Below are 19,428 nucleotides of genomic sequence, written 5' to 3' on the forward strand. Positions count from 1 at the left end.
TTGTTGATTATTTTGACTAGCTTTTAGGATGATTCTCTGGGGTTCTTTAAGTAGACCATCATATCATCCTCAAAGAGTGATAGCTTGGTCTCCTCATTGCCAATTTCAATAGCTTCACAATTTCTTTTTCTTCTCTAATTGCTACAGCTAGTGTTTCTAGTACAATGTTAAATAATAGAGGTGATCTTATTGGGAAGGCTTCTAGTTTGTCCCCATTGCAGATGATGTTTGCTGATGGTTTTAGATATATATTGTTTATTATTTTAAGGAAAGGCCCTTCTATTCCTATGCTTTCTAGTATTTGCAATAGGAATGAGTGTTGTAATTTTTCAAAGGCTTTTTCTGCATCTATTGGTTATCATGTGATTTTTGTTGGTTTGCTGGTTATTATGGTCAATTATGTACATGGTTTTCCTAATATTGAACCATCCTTCCATTCCTGGTATGAATCTGACCTGGTCATAGTGAATAACCCTTGTGATCATTTGCTGGAGTCTTTTTGCTAGTATCCTATTTAAGATTTTTGCATCTATATTCATTAGGGAGATTGGTCTATAATTTTCTTTCTCTGTTTTTGACCTGCCTGGCTTTGGATTCAGTACCATATCTGTGTCATAAAATGAATTTGGTAGAACTCCTTCTTTGCTTATTCTGTCAAATAGTTTGTATAATATTGGGATTAGATGTTCTTTGAATGTGTGATAGAATTCATTTGTGAATCCATCTGGACGTGGGGAATTTTTCTTAGGGAGTTCTTTGATGACTTGTTCAATTTCTTTTTCTGATATGGGGTTGTTTAGGTAGTCTATTTCTTCCTCTGTTAGTCTAGGCAATTTATATTTTTATAAATATTCATCCATATCACCTAGATTGCTATATTTATTGCCATATAATTGGGCATAACAATTTTTAATGGTTGCCTTAATTTCCTCTTTATTAGAGGTGAGATCTCCCTTTTCATCTTGGATAGTGTCAATTTAGTTTTCTTCTTTCCTTTTTTAATTAGACTGACCAGTACATTGTCTATTATATTTGTTTTTTCAAAGTACCTGCTTCTAGTCTTATTTATTAAATCAATTGAATTGACGTTCAATTTTATTCCTTTCCCCTTTGATTTTTAGAATCTCTAATTTAGTTTTCATCTGAGCATTTTTGATTTGTTCACTTACTAGTTTTTTAATTTGTATGCCCAATTCATTTACCTCTGCCCTCTCTAATTTGTTAATATGTGAGCTCAAGGATATGAATTTCCCCTTGAGTACTGATTTGGCTGCATCCCATAGATTTTGAAAGGATGTCTCATCATTGTCATTTTCTTCAATGAAGTTATTAATTGTTTCTATGATTTGTTCTTTAACCAATTTTGGAGAATCGCATTGTTCATTTTCCAATTAATTTTTGATTTGCCTTTCCATGTACCCTTACTTATTATTATTTTCATGGCATTGTGATCTGAAAAGGTTGCATTTATTATTTCTGCTCTTTTACACTTGTTTGAAATGTTTTTATGCCCTAATACACAGTCAGTCTTTGTGAATGTACCATGTGCTGCTGAAAAGAAGGTGTATTCCTTTTTGTCCCTGTTTATTTTTCTCCACATATCTACTAACTCTAATTTTTCTAAGATTTCAATCACTTCAGTTACCTCTTTCTTATTTATTTTTTGGTTTGATTTATCTTGTTCTGATAGAGGAAGGTTCAGGTCTCCCCCTATTATAGTTTTTCTGTCTATTTCATCCTTGAGCTCCACTTGTTTCTCCTTTAGAAATTTGGATGCTATGCTATTTGGTGCATACATGTTCAATACTGATGTTTCTTTATTGTCTATACGCCTTTTATCAGGGATTAATTACCTTCCCTATCTCTTTTAACTAGATTTATTTTTACTTTTGCTTTGTCAGATATCATGATTGTGACTCCTGCCTTCTTTTTATCAGTTAATGCCCAATAGATTTGTCTCCATCCTCTTACTTTCATCCTATGCGTATCTACCTTCCTCATGTGTGTTTCTTGTCAACAGCATATGGTAGGGTTTTGGACTCTAATCCACTCTGCTATTCGCTTGCATTTTATGGATGAGTTCATTCCATTCACATTCCGAGTTATGATTACCAGCTGTGTGTTTCCCAGCATTTTGATTTCTACTCCTAGTCCTGCCTTTTCTTCTTTCACTATTTCCTTCTACATCAATGTTTTGTTTTTAATCAATTTCCCTAATTTCTCCCCTTATTTTCTTTACAGTCTTTTTAAACTAGCCCCCCCCCCCCTTGTACTACTTCCCTCCCCACCAGTCTGTTTGTTACCCTTCTACTTCCCTATGGGGAGCAAATCAATTCTCTTCCCCATTGTATTGGATTGTTCTTCCCTTTTTGAGTCAATTTCAATGCACGTAAGAGTTGAATATTTCCTAACTCCAACCCCTTTACCCTTCGCGTGTATTGATGTTCTCCTCCCACCATGAGCTTCATTGTGACATATAAATTTACCCCCTTTTATTTCTTTTCCCATTTCTTTTAGTATTAACCTCTTTTTAGCTCTAGTTGTATACACACACACATATGTATTTATGCATACATATATCTATATGCATATTTATGTCTTGGCATTTCATCCTATACAGTTTGTCACTGTTCCCTCTAAGTGTAATTCTTCTAGCTGCCCAGGTGATAATAACAATTTTTAAGGGTTACCAATGACCTCTTTTCTTATAGGGATACTTATCATTTTAACTTATTAAGTCTCTTTACAAAAAAAGGTTGGGTTTTTTTTTTCTTTTTTCCCTCTTTTTAAATTATCTTTTGATGATACTCTTGAGTTCTATGCTTGGATGTCAGATTTTCTGTTCAGGTCTGGTCTGTTCTTTACAAATGCTTGAGATTCTTCTATTTTCTTAAATGTCCATACTTTCCCATGTGAGAATATAGTCAGTTTTGCTGGGTAGTTGATTCTTGGTTGTAAACCTAGTTCACTTGCTTCCCGGAATATCATATTCCATGCCTTTCGGTCCTTCAGTGTAGATGCAGCCAGATCTTTTATTATCCTCACTGTGGTTCCATGGTTTCTGAATGACTTCTTCTTAGCAGCTTATAATATTTTTTCCTTGGTCTGATAGTTCTTGGATTTGGCTATAAAGTTCCTGGATGTTGTCAGTTGGGGATTAAGTACAGGAGGTGATCTGGATTCTTTCAATCTCCTCACATTTCCCTCTTGTTATAGAATACCAGGGCAGTTTTCTTGGATAATTTCCTGTAGTATGATGTTTGGGTTTTTTCTTTTGTCATGGTTTTCTGGTAGACCAGTGATTCTTAAGTTGTCTCTCCTGGAACGATTTACTGAATCTTCTGTTTTGTGAATGAGATGCTTCATATTTTTCTCAATTTTTTTATTCTTTTAATTTTGTTTTATAGTGTCCTGCTGCCTTGTGAAGTCACTTGCTACTAATTGTTGTATTCTGGTTCTTAAAGACTGGATTTATTCCCTGGCTTTTTGGTTTTCCCGTCCTTCTCCTGGTCTGGTTTTCTTTGGAGGTCATCTTTCATCTTCTTTGCCTTCTCTTTCATCTCCTTTGCCTCATTTTCAAGCTGATTAATTTTGGCTTTCAAGATACTGTTTTCTGTTTCCAGATGAGTTATCTTGCTTTTGAGGTTGCCTTCAGCCTCTCTTAATTGTGTTTTGAATGGTATTTTGAGTTCTTCCAGAGCCTGTATCCAATTCGCTGAGTTTTCTGTTTTTTTTTTTTCTTGATGTTCCCTCATCCTTCTCTGTTCCATTTGTTCTTTGTTCATTGCCTGTATAGAAGCGGTTGATTGTCATTCCTTTTTTCCTTCTCTGTTGTTTGCTAATATTTACCCCTTCTTTACTGCCTGCTGTTGCCTGAGCTCTTACTCCTCACTTTTTTTTTTGGTGTGGTTTTGGACTTTTCTTTCTGCCTTCACCCTTGGAGTTTTGTCAGCAAATCTCTCAGTGCAGTCTGTGGGGAAGTGGTGTTGGAGCTTGAGTTTCTTTGCCCTCTGGAAGGTTTGATGGGATTAAGTCCAGCAGTCTGTGGGGGAGGAGTTTTGGAGCTTGAGCTTCCTTGTCCTCTGGAGGCTTTGAAGGGTTTAAGTCTGATTGGGTTGCTGCATGTGCTCTGGGGCCAGAACCTTGGGAAGGGGGGGGCACAATATGGAGTGTCTCTGCTGCTGCAACTATGTATCCTGCTCTGAGCTCTGTGTTTCTCTCCTATCTGCTTCCCCACTGCCTGTGTTGGATGTTCTGAGCCTGGCACAGCTTTGCCCATAAGGTATTCCCTCCAGACCAGCATCTTTACCCCACCAGGGGTTCCAGCTTCTGCTGGAGGCTTAGTGCTCTGGGTGAGGGAGGGGTCCTGGGACCTTCCTTCTTCCTTCCCCTTAAACTGGAGTGTTATCAAATTCTGGCTTTTGGGGGCATACCTTTTAAGTTGTGTCCAGCATGAGGGTTCCTTGGCTCTGTCTTGTTGTTAGGTTTGATTTTCAGCCCCAAAGGAGCATTTAGTTTGCAATCAGTAGGAAAGGTTTTCAGATGTCTAAACATTTGCTGCCTCTACGCTGCCATCTTGACTCCGTCTCCCTTGCCCCCCCCCCCCCCCCCCGCTTTTTTTTTAATGGAGAAGAAATGTAGGGGAAAATATCTTCTTTTGAAATACACAGACTTATTGTTTAAACACATGCACGGACTAAGCATCAAGTACCAATAAAAGTAAAGCATAATAGATATGGTTCCTTTTTTCTTAAAGGACAAAAAATTCTACCTATTATCATTGCATGTTCATATAACCTAACAATTTCTAAAATATTTACCTTATAGGAATGGAAGCCTATTTTACTAACTTTGCTGCATACTTTATTTATATTCACATCACTATAGTGGTGAAAAAACTATCCTGTCTTATCTTAAATTCTATTTAAAATCAGTATGATCCTACTTATGATAGTGTTTTTAGTGCTTCATAGCTTGCTTGCTCTCTGTAGCAGGAGAAGGTAGGGGTGAGATGAGGCAGGTTTACTCTTAAAAAAAGAAATCTTCAATAGTAGTATTTTAAAATCGTAGGAATTTTGTTTTCAAAAATGTATGTGGATTCCCATACATAAAGGTGGATAATAGAATCCTTTTTCCAATAAACAATGAAATTGATTTGTAATCAAAAGACATTCTTTTGGTCTTCAGCCAATGTTTGTTTTCTTAACTCTTGCTGCTGTGAGAAGAAAGGAGGGGAGGGAGAGTGAGGACTCTAAGTGTGTCATCAAGTTTGCTTTCTGTCAACTTTTGCCTAACAAACAATTCCCTTAGAGGGATTAATAGACAACTTTTTTTTAACCCTTAATTTATATCATGAAAGTATTATGATTCACACAGAAGCATTTACAGGAATATTGACATTTTAACATTTAAAAGAAACAACCTAGATGTTCACCCATAAAATTTATCCTTAACATCTTAACCATGGATCTTTCATTTTGGATATATTCACATTAGAAGCTAAACAGTAAATTCAATTAACATTATCCATAAATCATTGCATTACTAATTTAGCTTAATTAACTCCAACATATGAACTGTTATATCTATAAAGGAAGTATGTTCTTTAACCTGAACCTCTCTAGAATTTTGAATTTATATTTTGGACTCTGTAGTTTCACAGATTAATTTACATAGTCAATCTGTCTGAGTAGTGCTTTATGCAGTTTCAACTAACAACAGCATCTTTTTTCCTGTATGTTTCTAGAAAAGGTCATATCTTTATTTAGTGATAGCATATAAGGATTGCACCATTTGGATATGCTGGCAAATAAACTCCTAAAGTTCTGGGTCTTCTACATCTATATACCATTTTCTTAAAAACCCTGATAACTCTAACTTTGTTGCAAAATTTATTCAAGCTGCCAACTAACATTTTGGGGCTTTCAAGTTATATCTCTAAAGTTTATGTAAGGTAGCTGGTAACTTTTACCTGTATAAAATGTTTCTCTCAAATCTCTTAAGCATATAGTTAAGGTATAGTTGTCTAATTCCCATCATACAATGGCTATCAACTTTGTAGTCATACTTTTTTACTGTTTTGCTGTTTTAGCCCCTAAATATCAAGGTAAAATAATTGTAAGCACTTTTCTTCTCCTTCTTGTATAAGAGGAAGGGGTTAATTACTTTTGAAACAGTTCCAAGGCCAAAGCAGTTTTTCTGAATGGCTTGTGATGTATTTCTCTTCCTTTTTAACTTTTTAAGTTACTATACATATAAAATTTGCATTTAAAAAAAATCCTGATAATAAATCACTTCCAATGTATTAAAACTCCATGACTTCCAAATAACTTTGATTAAAGTACCTTAGCAATGTTCTGTTATATTCCAATTTTCCTTTCAAACCTCTGCTCAAAGCAGAATAAAACCTCCAGTTTTACCTCTTTATACCTTAAGATGTTTCTACATAACTGACTATTTCATTCTGAACTAGCATTCTTTATACCTTTATCTACTTACTATTTCTCTCACCTCATCTGGCTTTTTCTCTTAGAGCTTATACCTATATTTAATAACCTAATACTGAGTCCTATTTGATTTCTGGATTGGTCAAATTTTCCTTGCCAATTGCATTATACACAATTTTGCATAAAAATTAGTTTTCTTTACAGTACAGATTCATACATATTTTGTGTTTACCCAAAATTACCCTCTAGCATTATATTTGAATACATGTTAATTCCTTCTTGTCATAGCACATATTTTAAAAATAATTTCTACATTTCAATCAAATACAACTCTGTTTAGAAATTCCACCTTTTGCAATATACCAAATTCTTAATACTTGTGTTAATTCACATTTACAGATCTCCAAATTTAACTCCTAAAACCCCAATACCATCATGTGATCACTTATTGCTATTTTAAACAGTACATGTATTAAAATAACATCTCATTTTTAAATCCAAAAATTAAATCCTAGAGAAATTTTTCCATAATACACTACAACCTTTTCCTGACTGAATTTTATACTCATAGATCCTATGTGTACTAAGCAGCCAGTATAGGTTTTTTTTTCCACCTCTGTAAAATAAAAATTCCCCTCTTTCTCTCAAGCTGGCTATTAATTATATTCAAAGAATTCCTAAATTCACCAAAATCATTACAAATTACCAGTCCTAACAATTCTCTAGCTATAGGTTTTGTGCAGAATTAAATTTAGATAACATTTCACATTTAACTGATACATAATTAAAACCATGAAATTACACTGTATTGAGTATATTATCAGATTCATTAGCATCTTTCCAAAGTTACATTATCAATCTTTAAGATTAAACCCAAGTGAATGGTCAAATTATGGGTCAAAAATCTCCCTTTATGTGTTCTGAACTTTTTTCTCTTTTTTTCTTCTCTCAGAGGGCCTTTCCAAGACAAGGAAAAGGAAAAATTATGGAATACTGTCAAGTTTAGAGGTCAGAATTAATTACCTCCTTCCATGGAGGACTTTGAAGCATATTTTGTGAATGTCTAATTAGGAAAAAAACATAGAGACTAAAACAAACAAAAAGCACATGACAGCCAAAGAAGGACACATAAGACAGCCATTAAACACATAAGAGACAACAGTGAACACCAATTGTGTAAAGCATGCTTTTTAAAAATTAAGGTGTTTACTCAAGATCTTGAGAGAAAAAAATTTTTCTAATGGGGTATTGGTCCAAAACTTTACTTAGTCCAGGGATGCGGGCCCTTTAAGGAAACTGTTTTGCTCTGACCTGGCTTGCTTGCATCTTTTCTTGCCATTTGATTTAGTATGAACCAAAAGCATGGAAAATGTATTTTTTTAAAGTGATAAAAATTTACTCTTGCCTAAAAAAATCTTCTTGGGTTTTTCTGACTGAGGTGAAACTTTATACTCACAATAATGCTTGTTAGCCAGGAACTTCTTGACTGATCCACTTGGATGGAGAGGGGGAGGAATGAATCTTCAAGTCCCCCATAGCTTCTTCAGCCTCTCTCTTCTAGCTGTATTTTATTCAAACCATGTTAGGTGTTTTGTTTCTGTGCCAATAAATCCTTACATGTGCAGCCACTGGCAGACCCCCTGAATAGAGAGGCAGCTTCTCTTTACTAACCCCAACTTTTAGCAAAGACAAAGCTCACTTACTTTTCCCCCAACCACCCTGCTATTTCAGTGTGCGCACATATTGGAGGAATATTGTTAAATCCCATAACACAGAAGGTTAAGACAACTTTCTGGGAACTGGACCTTAAATTCTCCAGATGCCCCATACATTGGGTTGCCAACTATTAGGATCGAATACTGTTGTGATTTATTATGATATGATGTGGACCAGAGTGTTGTGGACAGGGATCTCTGGGATCAGAAATGAGGGGCAAAATTTAACAATTGGGTTAAAAGAAATGACACTTGTCACCAGCAGGCATCTAACAATTTAGATTTATTCCATCATGTTCAGACTTCAGGCTTCTGCTGTTCCTGCCTCTGCAGCCAGAAGCAATGTGCATCTTTTATCTACTTCTACCAAGGTAGCTCATTAAGGGAACAAAAGGGTCAACAAAAATAATTTTGATTAGAACCTGGCCTCTGGAGCTAGGGTGGGAGTTTTCTCTCTGCCTTCATATCATACTCAAGGTTACTCTTTCTTGCTGTTGTGTCCTTTTCATGAACATTTTATAGGAGAGGAGGGAGAAGCTTTTGGGGGCATTTAACCCCATTGTCCCCACAGTCCCCCACAGGAATCCTAGCTCCTTTGTCTTCTGGAATATAATGTTCCAAGTCCACCAGTCATTTAGTTCAGGAGCTGCTGAGTCCTGTAGAATCCAGATTGTGGCTCCATGATGTTTGATTTTTTTCTATTCTAGCATATTTACAATGTTTTCTTTCTGGCCTGAGAGCTCTGGAATTCAGTTGTAATATTTCTGTGAGTTTTTATTTTGGGATCTCTGAGGTGATTGGTAGATTCTTTAAATTTCCATTTTACCCTCTTGTCCAAGAATATCAGAGAAATCTTCTTTGATAATTTATTGAAAGATGATGCCTAGATCATTTTTTGGATCATGGTTTTGAGGTAGTCCAATGATTCTTAGATTACCTCTTCTGGATCTATTTTCTAGGTCAGTTGTTTTTCCAATAAAATATTTAACATGTTTCCCTATTTTCCCATTGTTTTGATTTTATTTTATTGTTTTTTGGTGTCTTTTGGAATCATTAGCTTCCACATGCCCTATTCTAATCTTTAAGAAGTTATTCTATTCACTGAGCATCTATACTTCCTTTTCCATTTGGCCAATTTTACTTTTAAGAAGTTGTTTTCTTCAGAGAATTTTTGCATATATTCCTACTTGAATTTTAAAATCCTTATGAGGCCTTCCAGGAATTTCTTTAGGTCTGACGCCATTTTGTATTTTGAGGCTTTTCATGTAACAATCTTGGTATTGTTGTTCCCTTCTGGGTGTCACCATAGTAACTTTATGTAATCAGGTTTTTTTCCTTTGTCTTTTCTTAATTTTTTTTGGCTTATTTCAAGGTCTCTATGTGTATGCAAAATTTAAACTTTATACTGGAGTGGAGGAACCACTTTCCCAAACTACTTCTGTTGGAGCCTGCTCCTTTTGGGAGGTGAGGACAGGCTACCTTGGGGTCCTATGTATTGAGGTGCAGGGGTGGTCTGGCTGCCTGGGTGGTCTAGCTGCCTTGGTCACCTGTGTACCAGAGCATGGGAAGACCAGGCTAGCTTATTGTAAAGAGGCCTATTACTGGTTATTGCTGACCTTCTGTTTCTTAGCATAGATAATTGTTTCATCCTATCTGTTTATTAGTTCTATCACACCAAAATTCATTTTAAGGCATTTTTAATAGCTTTTAGTTGTTCAAAAGTGAACTTGGGAGAGATCAGTGAGTTTCTTCCTTATTCTTCTATCTTAGCTCTGCCTCCATCTCTTTCAAACTCTTTCAAACTACCCCAGTAATATCATTCTTAAGAATTACAGATTACTTTTCCAATCTAAGAAGAATACAGTTTGACCTTAGTCTCTCATAATTTATATTTTGTGTTTATTTTGTTATGGATCTCCTAATTCAAATAGAACAAATTTTTTGTTCAGTTTTGGTCTTTTCCTCAGGAATACCTGAAAGTTCATTAAATATGTTGGATTTTCTTTTTCCCTTATAAGATTACATTTGGCTTTGTGGGGTATGTTATTCTTGGTTGCAAACTTAGCTCCTTTATTCTTGGTAAAGTTATATTCCATATATTTTGATCTTTTAAATTTTAGAATCTTCTAAATCTTGGTTTACCCTGATTGTATCTCCACAATTTTAAAATTATTTCTAGTACCTTGTAGTATTTTCTCCTTGACCTGGGAACTTTGAAACTTAGATATAATATTTGAGTTTTCATGTTTGGATTGTAACAGTTAATTTAGTTTCTAGTAATAAAAGTATTATAATTTTAGAGGTTTATTAAAGATTATTAGAAATCAAGGATAAAGAAATACAAAATAAGAAAAGCCTAGGGCTAGTAATCCCATTCAATTTCACTTACTACATCTTGAGAGACTCGTGCACTTAGGAGTGGAAGCAGAGAAACCAAGTAGGCTTAGAAGCAGAAGAGAGACCAAGTAGGCAGTGCAGTCAGACTTTTTTGTGCCTTTAAGATAAAATACAAACTCTTATATTTGTCTTTTAAATTCTTTTACAACCTAGTTCCAATCTAACTCGTTACACATTACTGCCTATCCTATAATTCAGTCCAACTAGATTGTGGTTTTTGCTACTCAGCTCATGACAACTTCATTTCCTGTTTCTGTTTGTACTTTCATCCTTTTCATATATTTTCTCCTTCTCTCAGCCTCTTAGAATTTTTTCTTACATGAAGTCTTCAACTGCTTGCATCTTCTCTTTTCAAATTATCTTGACTTTATTTTGTATATATTTCTATATGTACATTGCATCTCTCCCTTCAATAGGACGCAAGCACTTATTGTGGGGATTGTTTCATTTTAGTCTTTTATTCTGATAATTTAAAATTAGCACAGCGTAATTATTTATAACTTTAAAAAAAATTAATGACTGTGCAACAGTCATTAAAAAACCCCCAGAGGTAGGAAGAGCAATTGGATTGTATCAATAATACTAGAGGAAATTTTTATTTGAAGCAACATGATTAAAGGGAATGAAGACTTATGTCTCTAGATATCTGAAAAAGAAGAAAAATGGAGAAGAATGTCTGGAAAGTTAGGAATGCTACCACTACTAAAAAAGATGATAAAAATTAATGACTGGCCCATATGCCTACTTTCTCATTTCTATACAATATTTATGAGATTTTCTCATTTATATAAAATACTTATGAATATATCAAGGCTATTCTTAATGGAAATATGAAATTAGGCAGGCATTCATCTTAATGATATTCTATAGTATCTTACATTTTCCTGGTCACATAGAGTCCGTAGCATCAGTAAGCACTTAAATATTTGTTATTGATTTGACTGAAAAGAGCAAATTATATATATTATATTATATTATATCATAAAAAATACCATTCTTACGGTTTCCATGATTATTAGGGGGAAAAATTGAGTTGGACAAGCAAAATGTAGCCTTGAAAGCTTCCTTTAACAATGGTTCCTTGATGATGATAACATAGATAACATCTTCATTTCCCCTTGATTACTCTCCTTTGGACTGTTCTGGACTCTTACCTCATCAGTACCATCTATACCTTCTGTCCCTATCTCCAGAGCTTCCATTTGATAGGGCCTCAGGTCATCACTTTATTTCCCACTTGACTACATACCTTTGAACATTTCATCATGCTCCAATGCTAGCCTTCCCTCCTCTTCCTTTCTGCTTCCTTTTGGGTATTTTCTTTCTCTGATATATTGTAACCTCTTTGAGGGCAGAGATTCACTTTCTTTTTCATATTGGTTTAGGATGGGAATTGAAGAATGATGTAAAAATTAATTTTAGTCTCTAATAATAGAAATATTATATTTTATGAGGTTTATTAAGGATTATTAGAAATCAAGGAATAAAGAAATACAAAATAAGAAAAACATGGGCCTAGGGCTGATTAGCCCATTCAAAACCCCCATGCTTAGCTTACCCACTACATCACTTCAATGGAAGAGAGCATCTGAGGCATAGATCCAGTTAAATACTCATTGTGATCTCGCCTAGGTGGAGACTCAGATGAGATTATAGGGAATTCTGGGAAATACCAAGGACTTCTGGGGATTGAAGTCTAGGGTTCAAATACAAAATATGGGGTGTTCAGGGAGGGGTAGTATCTCTGGTATGGAGGGCTTGTCATGCCCTTCTAGGGCAGCTGGGCAGCTCTCCAGCCTTTGACCCCCACCTGACACCCAGCTCTCACTTGTGGCTCCTAGTAGCTGCTAGCATGTGGCAGCAGCCACACTCCGGGCAACGGATTCGACAGGCCGGCTAAACCTTGTGAGGGTAGCCATTGGGTCGTCGACCCCTGGTGAACCAGGGCTTTGCTCACCCAGCATGTGAAGACTGCTTCGGTGGAATAGGCGGAAGAAACCAATAAGAAGGTTCAACGGCTGAGATGGCGATGCAGCAAAGCCGTGTTGGGCGTGTTGGAGCACAAAAGACAACACAGCCATCCAATGCAGCTGAGGAAGTCTCCAGGTGTAACGACTTTTCGTGCCACTGGACCCAGGCTTCCAATGCCGAGAGAGTGGGACTGTCTCTGTGCATCGGCTTTTCCACTTAAATCTCCTTCATGCACAAGTGTCTTTGTGCACACTCATCTATCATAGATGAAAGCCGCACAAAGACAATCGTCTTCCTTGGTTACCGAGAGACGACGACGACGACGACGACGACGACGACTACTACTACTATTACTACTACCACTACTACCTCTACTACTACTACTACTACTACTACTACTACTACTACGACTACGACTACTACTACTACTACTACTACTACTACTACTACTACTACTATCCTCAGTGCCTTGCAGAGAATAGGCACTTGAACTTTTATTGACTGCCTGGCTGACAGAATCACCCACCTATCTATCTCTGTTAAGTAAGGACTAAAACAGGAAACTTGTCAAAAGTGTTTGACAGTGCAGTAGAGGATGTCTAAGGGAGAAACCAAATAAAAAAGGGATAGCCTATAAATAGTAAAGATTTTGAATTGTTCTTGTTTGTAGATAACATTTTCCTAATTCTGTCAAGAATCACAATTCTGTAGAGCCGTGTAAATGTGACCTATGACCACTCAAAAATATCCAGTTTAATATTCCAAGCAAGGAAAACCAATATAATTCGTATTATATAGATCTATGATGTGTTTAGATTTACCTGTGATGATGGTAATATCATTAATATTATATAGTAATAAACACACAGTCTGTCAATGTATATACATATATATATATATATATGAGACAAATGCTAAAGTTAAACAGTGAGCTATGCTTCAAATTAATTATGAGAAAAGCAGACTGGATGACTTTTGAAAAATTTATACCACTTTCAGGGAGCCCAAACTTTTTCTTATAACAAAATCCATCTTTTGAAATCAAATATCCTTTGGTGATAGTATATTACTGTTACTCATGAAATATCACAATCACTTGGAGAAGCAACATTATACATTACCCATGGGCATTGGAAACACACAGTGGATATAGGTGTGCTATAATATATACTCAATGATAACTTGCATGCTAAAAATGACATAAAAGTTACCTAGCAGTTGTATCATTAAAAAAGGAGATACATTGATCACATAGCAAAAAGTCAAGAATGGACATTCTTACTGCAGTACTGATACTCATGCCATGTGCAAAAAGAAACATATTGGTTGAAGGAGACATTCAGAATTGTGTAAAATAGGAAGATGTGAATCAGTTGTAGCCTGCATAGTTAAGAGTACCCACATTGCTGCAATCACAGAACCATACAAGGAAAAAAAAATTATTAGGACAAGTAGAATCCTGAACAGCTAAAAACTATTTTTAGGTTTCAGCAATAAACAAATGTAGATTTAGAAGACAGAATCAGGAAGACCAAGAAAGGTCTAGGTCTAACTGTTTCAGATGATATTTCAGTTTAGCCACAAAATGAACAAACTTCAGCATCTGCTGTTATGTAGAATACTATGGTAGGCTAAGAGAAAAAAGTTTAGTTAAGACATTGTCTTTGCCTTCCAGGATATTAAAATTTATTTGGAATATTAATATATATGGAATTAATGGTGCATCTGTATGGAAGGGATCTGCGATTTTATCAGTGTGCAACCCTTCCCCCCCCCAATCACACATTACAATATGTTTATAACTAAGTAGATCAGCCCAAAGAAACTAAGTTACATAGAGGTTATGTGACTTAATTATCTTCACATAGCTAGAAATTGTTGGGATTTGAAATCAGTTCTTTCTCTCTTCAGGCCTAACACATGTTCTCTCCACTACATCATAATGCCTTACACAAATAACCATGTTAACAATGAAAAGAGCATGAGAAATGTTCAAAGTTCTTTGTAAAGAATCATGATGGAACAGATTAAGTGAAAAATCATTAAATGATTCAATGACTCAGGTGTAAGAAGAACTGGATTCAAGTCTTGTTTCTAACACTGTCTATCTGTGTTCTTGGAAAAGTCATTTCATCTCTTTAGGACTTAGTTTTTATATCTACAAAATGAGAGAATTAGAGAAGATGTTTTTTGAGGTCCTGACCAGCTCTAGACAATGATCCTAAGACTTGCTGAGAAGAGAGGGTCAGGAAAAATTTTCTGGAAGATACAGTGTATGAATTAAGTTTTTAAACAATTGGTGGTAATTCAATAAGTAGAAGTATAGTGGAGTAAGGAGGACATTCTGGGCATAGGGACAAGGCATTAAAGTGGGAAGCACAAAACAAATGAGGAATGGGAAGTAGAACAGTTTGCCAGAAGCATTAAGTACCTAGAATGGAGATGGGTATCAATAATAATAATAATAATAATAATAATAATAATAATAATAATGTGGAGGTTCTTGAATGCCTAGTTAAGAAATTTGACCTTCATTATATAGAGGAAGTTGCTGGAGGGTTTTGAGTAGAGGAGTGACATACCCATGAATTTATAAAGAGGTAAAGAAACTGGGACCTACCATACAAAGTGAGCCGGTTGGTGAGCTGAATATTTTAAATATGCTATTCTAGCCAATCTGTCTGGATATTGAATAAAAATGTTGGAATTTGAATAGTACTTATAAGCTTTAAGGAAGTTAATTATTAGGTGAGTAGAAATTATTTTTAGGAAAAAATTAAGACGGAAGTCTTATGATAAATGTGTTGATATCCAAGAGAATGATTTTGTACTTTAGTTATAGGAACCATCCTAACTATGTTGGGGCAACATTTCCTGGAAAAATGTGTAATAAAAGCTATTCTGCAGGAATAATCATGGTATGTAATTGTTAAAATCTTGCTTTTTATTACCCATCAACTTCTTTAAGAATAATAAATATAATATATGCTTTCATGCTCTCTTTCACAGGTTTTTAGTATTCATATTGTTATTTTTAGACAACTTTGTTAAACTTTAGAGAATTCTTTTAAGAAGATCACTGTCTCATAGAAGAAACTAGTGTTTTATTTAAGTATGATGATTTTGCTTTTTTTAAAGATAATTTTAGTTTTAGGAATCAAATCTTAATCTTTATGTATACCAAAACTGATTTTTTAGCTTAAAACCAAATTCAGTTTTCATATTAGTCATTACAAGTTATGGATGATGTCTTTTTATTTTCCTTTTTTCAAAAAATGTGCTCTATATTTGAGTTTCAGTCACTAGATAAGCATTTATTAGTGCCTCCTCTGTGCAAAGCACTATGCTAAATGCTGGGAATACAGAAAGAAACAAAAGACAGTCTCTACCTTTCAGGAGAACATGTTCTAATGTTCTCTTTCCTATGTTAAAAGGTTTAAAAAATTCCTATATATTCTAATAGCTTGCTTTTGGAATTAGATTGAATGCTCTTTCTTTCTTGCCCCATCAGGAAACAGTATCCATTGTACACTTTCTTCCCCACATAGCTAAGAAAAAGAGGATATTTTTTAAGATGTTTTAGGGGAAATTGCTTTCTGCACAGGTGTACCTATGTATTTGTTACAGGTTGTTCCTCCAAAGCAGAGCATTGCTTAGAAGGCACTTTAGTTATTCTTCCATTGTAGCAACCTTTACTAAGATGAATTATTATATAAATGCCTCAACATTACCTAGATAAATAGAGACTAAGAGAGGCTATATACTGTGTCTTCCAATCAAACATTTCAATGAACATTTATTAAGCCTCTGTCATTTGCAAGACACTTTACTAGGTATGAGTGGGAAGACTAACATAAAATAGCTATTGACCTTTATTTTATCTTAGAGACAATTAGGAGGTATGGTAGGTTTTTGAACAGAGAAGTGATGGTCAGATTATTTTGAAAGCTATATAGAGAGAATAGATAAGAGAAAGGAGAGACTTCAAGCAGGGAGACCAATTAGGAAGGCTTTTATAGTAATATAGGTAAGAGGTGATGTAAGTAAAGTAGAAGCCTTATGGGTGGAGATAGGGGAAATATGAAAGCATTCTGAAGCTTGAATCTGTAAGACTTAGCAACTATTCAATAAGGATCATGAGGGAGAAGTAAGAGTCAAGGATAATGCTGAAGTTATAAACTTGAGAGTGGTCAGGGGACCCATCAGTAAAAATGGAAGTTAAGGAGGAGGGGTTTGCATAAGGAGGGAGGATCTGTTTTCAAACACGTTGAATTTGATATGCCAATAGGATATTCAAAGAGTAATGTGGAAATTAAATTTAAGAATGGTCTGGATAAATAGGTTTTGGAGTTATTTACTAATAATTGAACTTATAGGGACTCATGAACTTATCAATGGAGAAGGTATAAAAAGGGAAGGAAGATAAGGATCAGCCTTGATCCAAACTAAGGGGATAAGAGTGGGAGGTAATGCTATAAAGGAGACTGAGAAAGAATAACCATACAGGAAAGAAGACAATGAGAAAAGAGCCTGGATTGATATTTACCTAGAAAGGAGAGAATAGAACATATCCAGGAGGTTTATAGTAACAGTATAAAAAGGAACATAGAAGTCAAGGAAGATGAATACTTAAAAAGTCTGTCAGATAGCTAAGAAACTATTGGTAACGAGTGAGAACAGTGTCATTGAAGTGTTGTGGTCAGAAACCAGATTGCAGGGAGTAGAGAAATGAATGGGTAATAATGCAGAGATGACATTGAAAGAGAGGAGAAATATAAGATTTATGGCTTGAGGAATGGCATGGTCATGTGAAAAATTAAAAAATTTATGGACATGTTTTGTAATAAAAGAGATGATGGATATTGAAGTAGGTTTTGAGATAAGGAATAGTAGAGTTGTCATAAAGTAGAAAGTGAAGGATCCTAGTGTGAGAGAGTGCCATAATGAGCTTAGGTAAAACAATATTATGGAAAGCCTTGTTGAGATGTTAAAGTAAAAATTTTTAGTGCACTCAACTGTAGCTTTCTCCAATAGCATTCTGGAGTATGGGAATAAAAACAGAGCAAGCAGATGGTGGAGCAGAACCAGAAGTTGTAAGAATTGCCAGGGATTAAATGGTGTTAGGACACAGGGCAAAAGTTGTAAATGGGAAAAAAAACATATAGTTGAATTGGACTACCTATTTATGTTAAGACTTTGAAGGGCAGTAAGTGAGAAGCAGGCATGAAGAACTGGAAGGACAAAGGCATAGTGAGAATTAATAAGTTTAGGAAGAGTGAAGCATAAGGAAACATGAAAGAATAGAAACTCAAGATCAGTGTGTAGATTTTCAAGCACAAGATCATGAGTTTTAGTTAAGATCTAAGGTGATATGGTGATTCATCTCTGAGTAGCTGGAAAAGAGTGAAGACAGTCATGGGAGTTGAGGTAGATGAACTTAGAAGTCAACATGTTCAAGTGAATACCAGTGAGTATATTGAAATTCATGATTTAAGGTAAGGGTTGGAGTGGAGAGGAAGACCTTGAGTTGAATTCTGTGGAGGGAAAATACAGTGATGGATATTTAGTCAGAATTCCCTCAGCTTTAACTCTCAAGATTCTTATTTTCTTTTAAGGATTAGTTCAGTCAATCAATTTCCACTTATTAAACACATACTTTTTGTGCTACTGTGCTGTGTTACAAAAATAAGTTACTAATTTAATACATTGTTGTCTCATTCATATTTCCCATCTTCTCATTAGCATGAATAAAAATTTCGCAGTTTTTCTAAATAGTTTTCTTAAAAGTACTTGTAGCAGAAAAATAAAAATGAATAAACTTGGATATTGGATAAAAATAAATTTGACCACAAATTTGTGACAGGAACATATATATTAAATTATACTAATTTTCATAGTTGAATAAGATTCTCAGATAACTCTTTTAAATTTATTTTTCAATTTAGTATCCAAGAACAATAACATTGGAGACACTTTCAGTTATTCTGGTGCAGTTGCTTGGACTTAATTTGGGATTAACATTTGATGACGTCAGCCAGTGTCATTGTTCAGGAGCTGCCTGCATAATGAGCCCTGCAGCAGTGTAAGATTTTTTTCTATTAATTTTTCATATTTTGATAGGAATTATTTTTGTAATATTGAAATGCAGCCAAATATTTGCAAAATGTAAGAAGATATATTCAAGAAGGGAGATCAATATATTTTAAGGGTCATTTAGAATAAGCTTTTTGATGGAAAGTGATTCACTACTGATCCAACTATTCTTGAGGGCAATTTGGAACTATGTCCAAAGGGCTATAAAATTGTACATACCCTTTGATCCTGTAACACTATTACTGGGACTGGGACTATATACCAAAGACATCATAAAAAAGGGGAAATGACCTATTTATACAAAAATATTTGTAGCAGGCCTTTTTGAAGTGGTAATCAATTGGAAATTGAGGGGCTGTCCTCCATCAATTGGGGAATGACTGAACAAATTGTGGTATATGTTGGTGATGGAATGCTATTGTGCTACAAGAAATGATAAGGAGTAATTTCAGAAAAAGCTAGAACATGAACTGATGCAGAGTGAAATAAACTAAACTAGAAGAACATTGTACACAGTAACAGCAATATTGTGTGGTGACCAGCTGTGAAAGACTTAGCTACTCTCAGCAATACAATGATCCAGGACAATTCTGGACTTGACAAAGAATGCTCTCTACCTCCAGAGAAAGAATTTTGGAGTGAGATACAGATCAAAGCATACTGTCTTCCACATTAGTTTATTTACAGTTTTATTTTGGAGTTTTGGTTTTATATGAATTTTCTTTTATAACAGTGACCAACATGGAAATATGTTTTTTCATGATAATACATGTAAAATCCAGATCAAATTACTTGCCATCTCAGAG

The 19,428-nt window shown here is 34.9% G+C and overlaps 1 protein-coding gene across 6 annotated transcripts in view; it reads left to right on the plus strand.

The window, feature by feature from the left end:
* Positions 1-19,428, plus strand: part of LOC100032987 (disintegrin and metalloproteinase domain-containing protein 18) — a 192,919-nt gene that overhangs the window by 59,078 nt on the left and 114,413 nt on the right. For 5 of the 6 annotated variants that reach the window (XM_007476372.3, XM_007476373.3, XM_056813565.1 and 2 more), the window contains 2 exons: positions 15,366-15,447; positions 18,475-18,611. The exons of the other annotated variant lie outside the window; for it this stretch is intronic. In XM_007476372.3, the coding sequence (XP_007476434.2) occupies positions 15,366-15,447; positions 18,475-18,611 (219 nt within the window). The remainder of the gene's footprint in view (positions 1-15,365; positions 15,448-18,474; positions 18,612-19,428) is intronic. 6 annotated transcript variants of the gene reach the window in all.

The sequence above is a fragment of the Monodelphis domestica genome, chromosome 1 (genome assembly GCF_027887165.1).
Source record: "Monodelphis domestica isolate mMonDom1 chromosome 1, mMonDom1.pri, whole genome shotgun sequence".
Classification (NCBI taxonomy): domain Eukaryota; kingdom Metazoa; phylum Chordata; class Mammalia; order Didelphimorphia; family Didelphidae; genus Monodelphis; species Monodelphis domestica.